This window comes from Ursus arctos, unplaced genomic scaffold (genome assembly GCF_023065955.2).
Source record: "Ursus arctos isolate Adak ecotype North America unplaced genomic scaffold, UrsArc2.0 scaffold_2, whole genome shotgun sequence".
Lineage (NCBI taxonomy): Eukaryota > Metazoa > Chordata > Mammalia > Carnivora > Ursidae > Ursus > Ursus arctos.
Genome location: NW_026622874.1, coordinates 34,745,130 through 34,758,635, shown reverse-complemented (window position 1 = coordinate 34,758,635; position 13,506 = coordinate 34,745,130). Strand labels below are relative to the sequence as shown.

The following is a 13,506-nucleotide window of genomic DNA, read 5'->3' as shown; positions in this document are numbered from 1 at the left end:
AGTATGGAAACACAACAGATTTTTGTATTTTGAGTTTGTATCCTGCAACTTTGCTGAATTTGTTTATCAGTTCTAACAAGTTTTTTTAGTGGCATCTTTAGGGTTTCCTCTGTCTATAGAAAATCATGTCATCTACAACTAATGATAGTTTACTTCTTCCTTTCCAACTTGGATGTCTCTTATTTCTTTTTCCTGCCTACTTGTTCTGGCTTGGACTTTCAGTACTATTTTGAATGAAAGTGGTGAGAGTGGGCATACTTGTCTTAGTCCTGATCTTAAAGGAAAAGCTTTCAGCTTTGTACTGTTGAGTATGATATTAGCTGTGGACTTGTCATATATGGCCTTCATTATATTGAGGTATGTTTTGTCTGTACCCACTTTGTTGAGGGTTTTTATCATAAATTGATGTTGAATTTTGTCAATGCTTTTTCTGCATCTATTGAAATGATCATATAATTTTTATCTTTCATTTTGTCAATGTGGTATATCACATCAATTGATTTGCAGATGTTAAACCACCCTTGCATCCCTAGAATAAATCCCACTTGATTATGGTGAATCATTCTCTTAATGTACTGTTGAATTTGATTTGCTTGTATTTTGTTGAGGATTTTTACATCTCTGTTTCAGGGATATTGGCTTGTAATTTTCTTTTTTGTGTTGTTTTTGCTTGGTTTTGGTATCAGGATAATGTTGACCTCATAAAATGAGTTTGGGAGCATTCCCTCCTTTTCAGTTATTTGGAGAGTTCAAGGAGATTGATATTAAATCCTCTGAATATTTGGTAGAATTCACATGAGCAACCATCTGGTCTTGGACTTTTCTTTCTTGGGAGTTTTTTGATTACTGATTCAGTCTCCCTACTAGTAATCAGTCTATTTAGATTTTCTATTTCTTCATGATTCGGTTGGAAAATTGTAAATTTGTAGGAATGTATCCATTTCTTCTAAGCTGTTGAATTGGTTGGCATAAATTTGTTTTTAGTAATCTGTTATGATCATTTGTGTATTCCTTTGGTGTGGGTTGTATCTTCTTTTATTTTTGATTTTATTTATTTGAGAACTCTTTCTTTTTCCTTGTAAGTCTAGCTAAAGGTTTGTCAATTTTGTTTCTATTTTTAAAGAACCAACTCTTAGTTTCACTGATCTTTTCTATTGCCTTTTTAGCCCCAGTTTCATTTATATGTGTTCTAATGTTTATTATTTCCTCCCTTCTACTAAATTGCGGCTTCATTTTTTTTTCTTTTTTTAGGTTTTTTTAGGTGGGAAGTTAGTGTTTGTGGTATTTTTCATGTTTCATGTGGTAGGTTTATATCACCGTAAACTTTAGACCTATTTTGCTACATCCTATAGATTTTAGTGTGTTGTATTTTCATTTGTCTCAAGGTTTTTTTTTTCTTTTTTTAAATTTCTTCGTTGAGCCACTGGTCGTTCAGTAGTATGTTGTTTAATCTCCATATATTTGTGATTTTTCTGGTTTTCTTCTTGCAATTGACATCTACTTTCATACCATTTTGGTTGGAAAAGATGTTTGATGTGATTTCCATTTTCTTGAATATATTGAGACTTGTTTTATAGCCTAACATATGAAATATCCTGGAGATTGTTTCATGTACACTTGAAAAGAATGTGTATTCTGCTGTTTGGGGATGGAATGTTCTTTATATATATAGCCCATCTGATCTAATGTGTCTCTTAAGGTCAGTGTTTCTTACTGATTTCCTCTTTAGATAATCTGTTCTTTGATGTTACTGGGTTATTAATATTTCCTGCTATTATTGTATTGCTGTCAATTTCTCTCTTTACAAATGTTATATCTTCTTGTTGGATCGACTCCTTTGTCATTATGTAATGCCCAACCTTGTCTTTTATTACATTCTTTGTTTCAGAGCCTATTTTGTCTGATATAAGAATAGCTACCACACTTCCTTTTGGTTTCCTTTTTCATGAAATATCTTTTTCCATTTCTTCACTTCCAGTCTGTGTGTGTTCTTGCATATGATATGAGTCTCTTGTAGGCAGCATATAGATGGGCCTAGTTCTTTTTTTTTTTTTTTTCAATTATTTAGCCACTTTGTATTTCTTGATTGGAGAATTTAGTCCATTTACATTTAAAGTAATTATATATACTTATGTAATTATTGTCATTTTGTTTAATTGTTTTCTGGCTATTTTGTAGTTCCTCTCTGTTTTGGTCTTCTCTTGCTTTCTAACTTATTGGTTTGACGGGTTTATATTGCTGTATACTTCGATTCCTTTTTCATGTTCTTTTGTGAATCTATTCTGGTTACGATGAGGCTTACATATAACAGCTTATATATGTAATAGTGTATTTTAAGTTGATAGCAACTCAAGTTTGAATGCATTTTAAAACTAAATTTTTACCTGCTTCCCATAAAAACATGTTTTATTTTTTATTTTTATTTTTTTAGTGAGAGAATGCATGTAGGGAAGGGCAGAGAGAGAGAGAGAGAGAGAGAGAATCATAAGCAGGGTCCACACTCAGTGCACATGGAGCCTGACGCAGGGCTTGATCTCATGATCTTGAGATTATGACCTGAGCCAAAATCAAGAGTCAGACACTTAACCAGCTGAGCCACCCTGGTGCCCCCATGTTTTATGTCTTTGATGTCAATTTTAAATATTTTTATTTTGTATATCCCTTAACTAATTATTGTAGTTATAGTTATTTTTACTGCTGTTCCCTTAACTAATTATTGTAGTTATAGTTATTTTTAGTACTGTTGCACTTTAACCTTCAAACTAGCTTTATAAGTATTTAATCTACTACCTTTACAGTATATTTACCAATGAGATTCTCATACATTTTCTTAATAATTATTACCCTTTCTTTTCAGCATAGAGAAATCTCTTTAACATTTCTTGTAGGACCAGGTTAGTGGTGTTGAGTTCCTTTAGCTTTTGTTTGTCTGGAAAGCTCTTTATCCCTACTTCAAATTTGAGTGATAACCTTGCTAGGTAAAGTATTCTTGGTTGGAGGTTGGTTTGTTTGTTTTTCCCCAGCACTTTGAATGTCATGCCATTTTCCTCTGGCCTACAAAGTTTCTGCTGAGAAATCTGCTGATAGCATTATGGGGGTTCCTTTGTAACAAATTGTTTTTCTGTTGCTGCTTTTCAGACTTTCCAAATTTTGTTATTTTGTTATATTTCTTGGTATCTGTCTCTTTAGGTTCATCTTGTTTGAAAGTCTCTGGGCTTCCTGGGTCTGGATTCCTGTTTTCTTCCCCAGGTTAGGGACGTTTTCAGCTCTTATTTTTTCAAATAAGTTTCAAATAAGTTTTCTGTCCTCTTTAATATGGATGTTATTCTGCCTGATATTGTCCACAGGTCCTTTAAGTTATCTTTACTTTTTAAAATTATTTTTTTCTTTTTGCTGATTTGTTTGGGGGAATTCCACTGCCCTGAGTCCAGATCACTGATTCTAGTCTGCTGTTGAACCCCTCTAGTGTATTTTTCAGTTTAGTTATTGTTCTATGACTTATATTTGGTACTTTCTTATATTTTCTATCATTTTGAAGTTCTTTCTGTGTTCATCCAGTCTTCTCCCAATTTAGAGAGTGTCTTTATGACCATTACTTTGAGCTCTTTATCAGGTAAATTACTCATCTCCACTTCTTGTAGGTTTTTTTCCTGGAACTTTATCTTGTTCTTTCATTTGGAATATATTCTTGTTTCCTCATTTTGGTTGGCTTTCTATTCTATACATTAGATAAAACAGCTCTCTCTCTCATTCTTGAAAGAATGACCTTGTGTGGATGAACCTTATCATACAACCCTGCTCTACCTCTTGGTTGTCTCTTGAACCTTTGTAATTGTCTAAGCAGCCTCATGTATTATTGATACCTCCTAGTTGTTGAGATAGTGCCGCATTCCCTGAATGTTCCAGAGGGAGGGATCTATCAGCCCCTAGTTTCAGGCTGGTTGGAAGCTAGACCCTCAGGCAGCAGGTTTAAAGGTGTGTAAATAAATAGTTTTGCGGGACAGCAATCAGAAAGAGTGATGGTCTTCAGACCAGTCAATTTGGAGATGTACCTTTGATGATGGTGGCAAAAAGTGTGGCTTCACACAAGCGTATGAACTCCTTTCAGGGAGGTACCAGCAAACTGCAGCAAGGCTGAGGGAGAGTGCAAAGATGATATCCCCTGGTCTGTGTTCACTGATAGTACATTGATAGCTTCTAGATGTGTGGTAATCCTAAAGTGTGCCTCTCAGTAGAAGCTCCAGGGTAAATAAATAGGAAATTTGTAGTAGCCTGTCAATAACTTTCTCTTCTATTATTTTAGACCTGTGGGGCCCAGAAACATAATTCCCCCTGGCCATGAGAGCCAGGTGTTCAAGGGGCATTCCCTGTGTAGGCTGTGAATTCCTTCTGGTTCTGGTGCGGCTGCAGGGATGGTACAGGGCCAGGATGTGCCCACGAGCACTAGAAAGTTAGAGGGAGAAAGCAAAAATGACACCCACCAGCACCTCTATCCTGGAGACAGTTTGAATAAGCTCCTCCTCCTCTGACAGATGCTTTAAGATTAGCAAATCAATCGCCTTCATGTAGGTCCGGGTTCTCTTCATACTGCTGCTTTTGTGCTTGGTCCCAAGGCAAGTGAGTCTGTGCACAAGTTCTTTAAGAGTAGAGGCTCTATTCCCTACAACTCTTTGTTCTCCTAGATGTAAGCTCTGTTGGTTTTCAAAGCCAGACATTTGGGGAGCTCATCTCTGTAGTGTAGGTCAGAAGGGTTGAAGTGCCTGATGTGTGTAACAAGTCCCTTACTTATCAGGGAGAAACTGCTTAAGATCCCTCCTGATTGTGGGTCACCGCGTGGTGGGTGGGGTTTTGGATGAGACCGTATCTCTGCCTCTTCTACATTCCTCAAGGTGTTTCTTTCTTTCTTTTTTTTTTTTTTTTTAAAGATTTTATTTATTTATTTGACAGAGAGAGACAGCCAGTGAGAGAGGGAACACAAGCAGGGGGAGTGGGAGAGGAAGAGGCAGGCTCCCAGCGGAGGAACCTGTTGTGGGGCTTGATCCCAGAACGCCGGGATCACGCCCTGAGCCGAAGGCAGATGCTTAACGGCTGAGCCACCCAGACGCCCCTCAATGTGTTTCTTTTATTCTTTGTTGTGCAGGAGCTATTCAGCTAGTTTTCAGGTTTTTTTCTGGGGGAATTATTTCACATGTAGCTGTAGATTTGCTGTGTCCATAGGAGGAGGTGAATTCAGGGCTTATGCTGCCCTCTTGAAATGCCTCCTTGTTTTGTTTTTATAATGGCCATTCTAATGGGTTCAGTGAAGTGGTATATGATTGTGGTTTTGATTTGCATTTCTTTAATGATTCCTGATGTAGAGTATTTTCATGTGCTTATTGGTCATTTGCTTTTCTTTGGAAAAATATCTGTTCAAGTTCTTTGCCCATTTTTAAGCATGTTTTGTTGTTGAGTAGCAGGGGTACTTTATATATTCAGATATTAATCCCTTATTAGATATATGATTTGTAAATATTTTCTTCCATTCCTTTTTACTTTGTTGATTGTATCCTTTGATCCACAAAAGTTTTTAATTTTCATGAAGTTCAGTTATGTATTTTTTCTTTTGTTGCTTTCAGTGTCATGTCAAGAAATTACAAATTCAGTGTCATGATGCTTTTCCCATATGTTTTCTTCTAAGAATTTTAGTTTTAGCTCTTACATTTAGGTCTTTATCTTTTTTTTAAAAAAGATTTTATTTATTTATTTATTTGAGATAAAGCGAGAGTGAGAGAGAGAGAGAGCACAAGCAGGGGGAGCAGCAGGCAGAGGGAGAACCAGGCTCTCCACTGAGCTAGGAGTCTGACGCGGGTCTCAATTCCAGGACTCTGGGATCATGACCTGAGCTGAAGGCAGACACTTAACTAACTGAGCCACTCAGGCACCCCGTATCTTTTTTTTTTCCTTAAAAATAAAAATGAAAATGCTGAAGTGTGCTTTTGAATTAATCAACATTTCTAGGATGATATTTGTAAATTTTTCCCCTTAATCATTGTTTGATGTTTTTTACAAGAGCTAATTTATTAAGATATGAACTGTGCTATTTTATGAAATTTAATTCAAATAAAAATTTTTAACAAAATTTTAATGATTCCCTTTTATTGTTTTCTAATTTTTAAATTCAGGGTATATTTTCTATCCTTTTGTTATTTTTTTAAATTCTCATTTGAGGTGCACCTAGGTGGCTCAGTTGGTTAAGTGTCAACTCATGGTTTCAGCTCAGGTCATGATCTCTGGGTCATGAGATTGAGCCCCATGTTGGACTCCATTCTCAGTGAGGAGTGTGCTTGAGATTTTTTCCCTTCCTCCCTCACCCTCCCCTTTGCTTCTCCCCCTGCTTGCACATGTTCTCTCTAAAATAAATAAATAAATAAATAATAAAAAAAATAAATAAATTCGTTCTTTCTTAAAAAAAATTCTCATTTGATACTCTATTACTCTTGAGATTGTATTTTTCTGGATTGGCCTGACATTGTTTTTCTTTTGTTTCTAGCTATATACTAAGTCTTTCTGTGATCTTTTTCTCCTATGTATACCTAAAACTTTGATATTCTTATTTTATAGTCTTAGTTTTCTCTTCTTTCTATACATTTATGGGCATTTCATACATACTCATAGCTATAAGTACTACTATATTTTGATCTATAAGGATGTTCTTTTTGAAACGTGATTATATCATTACACTGCTTACCGTCTTCTCATAGCTTCCTTTTTTCTCTTAGAATAAAATCTAAACTTGGGTGCAGCCTGACATATAAGAAGCTCCATGATCTGTTTTCTGGTATTCTTCCTGGCTGATCTGCTCCTTCTTTCCTACACATAATGTACTATCCAAATATTTTGAACCACTCAAATTTTCCAGAAGATAACCCTACATAGTTGTCTTTCAAGATTATGTCAGCACGCATGATTACTGATAGAACACTCATCTTTTGAGATTTCGAAGTAAATATCATTAAAAAACAAAACAAAACCTGAATTTAGCACAAATACTACTCCAGATACTTTTTATTAAATAGAATTTAAATGTATTATTATTGAATTAAGATACTCCTTTTACACTTCTGGTAAGTAATCTCCTAATTTGGCAATCAAATGTTATCATTATAATAGCAAGGTTTTGGTATTTGTCAAAAGTTCAGGTGTTTTTGTGCATGTGTTGTAAATATTTCCCCCTCTACACTTGACGTACTTAATTCTGTGAAATATTCATTAGAAAGTCATTTTACACTTGAACAATTTTATGTTGAAGCTATACAGTCATTTTCCTAGGAAAATAACTGGAAATAAAAATATATTTAATTATAGCAATGGAAACTTAAAACCAGAATTCTACTTTGCGATTATTTCTTGTTCTTCGTTTTTGTGAATATGCCTGTGGAATCAGCATTAATTCTATTAGTCATCCAAATTTTGAGTACTTTACTTTTAGAAACTCTTACTGTTAAATTAATGCTTATGTATCTATAATATGTCATTCTCTCTGAGACCATCAGTAATACTGGAATATATAAAAGACAATACTGTGAGCAAATCCTTATAACTTTAGTTTTCTGAAATGAGGGAATAAGAGAGACTACATTTATGTTCCTAATTAGAGGAAAATATATTGTAGGTTCACAGTATTAATTAAATAACCAGAAGTAAATCTATAATTGTAATATTTTTTCTTTTTATTTTTAATCCAGTGCCACAGGCTATATAGATTAATATTTAGATTTTATAATTGAAGTTATCCTTACCTGATCAACATCAGGCAAGTATAAAGAAATTTTAAAAGCTAGACTTTAAAAAACCTCATGTAGCCATAGGAATTTTGTATAGGCAGGGCATTAATATCATCCAGAATATTCTGTGGATATATTTTATTGCTTAAATGGTCAAGAGATAAATTCTATAGTCTTTTCTTTTAACTCATTCTAAGGAGAATTCCAGATAGGCAGTTTTGAGTGTACACTTCGCAAACATTTAGAAAAATTGGAATTATTAAGGTTTGTTAGTTAATTTATAAGACAAATTGTGAGAAGTTAATGTGTCTTATATCCAAATTCCTTAAAATTAATTATTACCTTTATTGAACAATTGGCATTTCCTTTGGTATATTGTCTCCACCTGAACATTTTAAGAGAGAATAAAAATCATGTATATAAAAAGCTACCTTCATATATTTATTACTGGGTTTATATGTGTAATTCAGAAAAAGTGAGTGCACATATGAAGGTACATTATTATACATATCCTAGGAAGTAGATGTATTACAGATTTTATTTAATCCCACTTATTGTGGGTCAAGTGGTGACTGGTAGCTGTTCAGAAAAGAACTATTTAGAATAACCTGTATGTTGTATCTTAGTACAATGATCATACTAAATTGTATCTATTCCTTAAAAATTAGGTTGAAGATTTTAAAATTAAAATCGCATTCAGCGATCTGATAAAAAGTAGTGTTGTTATTTTTATTCAACCCCATTGTTCTTGGATTTAATGATTTAAATGATTTCTTCTATAGATAGCATCGGTGTATTTTATAATAATGAAGTTTTGCCAAATATGGATTTATACTAAATAGAGATATTGCCATTATGCTTTCTGGATAAAGATATTTATCTTTTCCATATTTATTAAATTTAAATATTTCAATTTTTTATTTGAAACATTCTTGTGTAATCAGTTGTGTATAACATGTCTAATATGAAAAGGCACAGTGCATGATTCATCAAGTAGTTTTAATTATATTCCTTAGTATATAATTCATTTGTAAAATGTACTTTTTAAATTTTACTCTAGGAAAATGATTTGAATGAAACTCTCAAATCACTCTATAGCCACCCAGTACCAAAGGCAAACACTCCTGTCAGTTTGAGTGTGGTAAGTATTCAGCTGTTAATTGATTTTTTTGTCATAGCACTTTCTCATTTGAGAGCACATGCACCTTCAAGAAACTCTGACACCAGGGAAACGTCAGTGCTAGTAATAACATTACTATATGATGATATTGGGACTTTTTGCCATGCTTCAACTATCATAACATATAGTAGATGTACATTTTTGTAGTTCTTAAATCACAGAATTTTTTATTTTACACTAGAAGTAAACAAATCTGTGAGAATATTTTGTGAGGAATACTGATTTTCAGGTGAACTCTATCCATAATAAGGAAACATACACACACACACACAAATAGCCCTCATAAAATGAAAACAGTGCATAAATAAGAATTCGAAGTATCACATATAACTAACCATATGATAAGAATTGTGGGTGGAAAGTTTCTTCTTCTTTCCCCACACTGTAATCAATCTTCTCTTATAAACACCAAACACTGAAAATATGATTGAAGTTGTCAAACAGTAAGCCTGTGGTGGTGTAGATTAGTTACTGCTGAAAATTTTAATGAGCACATTAGTATTTTGGGAGATTCTGTAAATGTTCAAAGTTAGTGATCACAAATGTGGATGTTTTCATTAATATTCAGCATACCAAATAAAATGTTAAAATTTATTTATATTCATTTTAGTTCTTCCAATATAATGGTAAGTGGTACCACTTATAAGAAAGAAAAAAATATATAATGATGCAAGAGAAGTTGAAAGAAAAAGTAAATTGTAGTGTATTAATCGTATTCATAGGTCTTTTGCTTTTTTTGCACAATAAAGAAATTACTTCATTATATTCTTTGTGTGGTAATAACTTATTTTTTGCCTAAATTTTTCCTGTAATTTTGCTTAATAGTAGTGTTCTCTGACATTATTCTGTTCTTCCTGTTTTTACTGTCAGCAACCTGGTTCAGATGCTTAGCACTTTAAATAGTTCTTACTTTAGATTCTCTCTTTCTAATCCTTTCTACAAAAGTCTGTCAGATTAAACTTCCTTAAACTATATAAAATTTCTTGCTGAAACCTAAAAGCTCCCCATTTTCTGAAAAATTTGTCCAAACTTTCCACCTTTTATGACCATGCACTACCTAGCCTCAGTCTACCTTTTCATTTTTCTCACTTTTTTTTTCCTAAATTGATTTCCTACTCCAGTCACATTGTTCTGTTCATCTTCTTGAATGAACATTGTGCTTTCTCACTTGTACACCTTCCTTTTTTACTAAAGCCTCATTGTAGACTATCCATCTTTAGTCTAGAACTAGCTCATTTCTCACCTTTGTGAAACTTTCCTGTGTCGTTAACAGCGTAGTGTTCTTTCTTCCCTGTGATCCTTTATGTCTGCACCCTCTTCTGTTGCACACTGCCAAAGTGGAAATATTTAATAGTCATTTGGAGATTGTAGACTGGAAAGCTAAGGATAACATGGAATTTTTAACCCAGGCATAGTAGTCATCTGCAGAGATAGTTGTAGGAATACTTGAGCTATTTAAAGGACAGAACATAGAATAAAGCAGAGGCCAACGTCTAATTGCCCAAATAGACTGTATAAAAGAAGAAAGCAGATTGAGTGAAAGAATTAGAGGAAGGAACAGTTAAGGAGAAACTCAGATTTTTAGGTCACTAGACCCAAAGGAATACAAGGTTAATGGTTAGTGGAATGAAGTAGAAAGACCAAGGAAAAATATCAAGAACAAAGAAAAGCTCTGGATTATCAAAAATAAGTGTCATTCTTTGAAGGAGTTGTATTTATAAAATGATTCTAACACTTCGTTAAAGGGTGAAGGAAATAAAGGTGCTAAGATAATAAAGGTAGCTATTCTAGAGCATTAATGAGAGATTTTTAAAAAGTACTCTGGCTTTAAATTGGAGTATCATTTATTCTAAATAAATAGCTTACAAAAATCAATTTAAAATACAGGATTATTGAAACACTTCACCTTTATTAGTAAGAATCATAAATAAAAAACTATTAGGCCTCTTAGTATCTAAGAATAGAAGATACTGGTTTAAGTCACAGTCACTAAATGTGTGATGTTAAGCAAAAAAGTTACTATCTTTTGATGATTCTTTTTCTTCATTTGAGAAATTGAGTGAGTCCATTTTTAAGAAAGTTGTTTGGGGATTACGTGAAATGATATATCTAGATGTACTATGAAAGCTATCCTAATATTGATTGTTAGTGAATTAAAATTTTCTTTCATGCGGACAAGGTATTTTGTACCATAGCTGAAATAATCTTGTTTAGGGAATTTGAGTGACTGTGTTCTATTCTGTGTATGATGGTCATTTCTATAATTTAAGCCTTCTTGTAAACTTTTGAGTCAGGATCTATGGTAGCTTTCAAATCTTGTACACCTTTTCTCAATACAGTATCTGAAGAATTGACAGATTCAGCTGGTTGATAATATATTGTCTTAAATTCATGTAAAGTCCATTTAGTAATTTCATTTGATTTCAGCAAGAGCTAACTAAAGTGCTGTGCCCAGTGCTGTGCTGTTCAAGATGGGCAGAATTGGGATCCAAAAACACTTGTCTTCAGCTGCTTAACAAGGTTTTAGTTTTATGGTACCCAGTTAAGATTGATCATCCTGGGGACTTTTGTTCTTCCACAGAGTGGAAAGAAAATTTTATTTGTTGGCACAATTTCTGATAGAAAAATGTGAGAAGCTTTGGGAAACTACTATACTTTCTTACAATATCATATTTTGTGAATGCTCCAACACATGAATTTTTCAAGGCCTGACATTGAAACCATAAGAATATCACAGAGATTGTATAAAAAGTTAATATTTAATGTAAATGCTTATTTTGAAAGTACATTTCAAAATCATTAACTATCCACAGCATTTTGTACTCTCTGTTGAGAAGGAAGATACTTTCTTTGAGATTTTTCTAGCATAAAGTTAGCAAAACAGCATTTAAAATAGCATTTATAATTAATGTTACTTTCAGTGGATAATGTGGCTACATGGGTTTGTCTCAGATACACAGCAAATTGTATAAACTCCCCCATGAAAGTAAAATATTCATTTTTTTCTCTCATGTATTATAAGAACCAAGAGATATTTATTGCCAGTGAGCAAGTTCTGAAAGATCAGCCCTTCCTAGTACCGGTGAGTTAAAAAGGACATTGGCTTCTAAAAAATCACTATTAAATTGAGAAAATAATTACTTCTTTCAATGTGTGTTTAAGATTCACTCCAGTCCTTTGGGAAATGATTAATTTGACTCTTTTAAGAAAAATTAATCATTTGGAGTATATTTTCTGTTTATACTATCTTTTAGAGCATAGTTTTATGAAATACAGTACTATTAAAAACCCCTCCAAATAAAGTAGTTAATAGAGACCAAATCTATGCATATTCTCCATTGTCAGTAGTAGTAATGTTAATGTGCATTCACAGCATGAGAGTTCTGTCACATTTTTTTGTCACAAGGTCTCCTGAAACCTTGTGATTTATCTCAATTGTTCTTCTACCGGGGAAATTATATGTTATGACTGTGTTAACTAGCCTGTTCTGACTAGTTAACTGTGCCCAGTATTGGCTAGAATGTTTCTTTTCCAGTCTTTAATTATGAGACAGTAGTAATTATGTCCTTATGTGATTAAGATAGGAAAATAATTTTGGCAATTAATATGAACAGAAAATAAAACAATTCTGGTGATTTAGTTGTGCTGATTCTGGGTGGTAAAACTTGGGAACATTTTGGGGAACATGAAGGCATACACAATATGCTCTTTATATAAATAGATCTATGAACTGTTGTATTGCTTTGAATATTATAGAAGCTAATTACTATTTGTTTAGTGGGTGTATGAAGGTCATATTTTGAGATCATTATGTATTTTAAAAAGTTTTAAATATTTAAAAATTATGTCCTGTTGCTGCTTTCTAAATACCTGATATGTACCAGAGAATTTTGCTGTGACTTACCATAGAAACTCAGGAATCTTAATAGATTATCTTAATAGATTTTGATATATTCTTAGGTAAGCAAACCTCATTATTTTCCAGTCTCCCTAAATGTGTTTGTGTGTGTGTGTGTGTGTGTGTGTGTGTATCAGTAATATACTTTTTTGTCTTAATAAACTTTTTTCCAGGATTATTTCAGTTTTAAAATTGAATATTTTTAACCAGCACTAAACTCTTTGTCTGAGAAAGTTGTTGTTCAATATCACATAAACCTGCTGTATTATTCAAGAGTCTCTCAAATTCAACAAATCCTGAATGTTAATCCTTGGCATTTATTAATTTAGTTGATATATCTTTTCTTATTTTTTTTCAAATTGTATGTATTGCTACCAAATTTTAATTCTGCTTTTCCTATGTGATTTATTTCTGTTTATCAGCATTCCTACTTCATTGCCCCAGATGTAACTGGACTCCCAACAATTCCTGAGAGTGTAAGTTTTCTGTTTTCTATATTTTTTAATGCTACTCATATGAATTTTATTTATTTTGGTCTCAACGCCTGAAGATTTCTGTATAAAGAAATAGAATGCATTGTAATTATCCGTTTTGTTAGAAAGAAGAAATAGGAATAATGGTGTTATCTCTTTTTCTTCTTGATGTGTCTGCTACTTTACTCCCTT

At 33.1% G+C, this 13,506-nt stretch overlaps 1 protein-coding gene across 3 annotated transcripts in view; it reads left to right on the top strand.

Moving 5' to 3' along the window:
- Window positions 1-13,506, top strand: part of DENND1B (DENN domain containing 1B) — a 250,313-nt gene that overhangs the window by 112,156 nt on the left and 124,651 nt on the right. For 2 of the 3 annotated variants that reach the window (XM_057314807.1, XM_026480714.4), the window contains 3 exons: window positions 8,824-8,904; window positions 11,966-12,025; window positions 13,264-13,317. In XM_057314807.1, the coding sequence (XP_057170790.1) occupies window positions 8,824-8,904; window positions 11,966-12,025; window positions 13,264-13,317 (195 nt within the window). The remainder of the gene's footprint in view (window positions 1-8,823; window positions 8,905-11,965; window positions 12,026-13,263; window positions 13,318-13,506) is intronic. The other variant, XM_026480715.4, reaches the window with a different exon arrangement.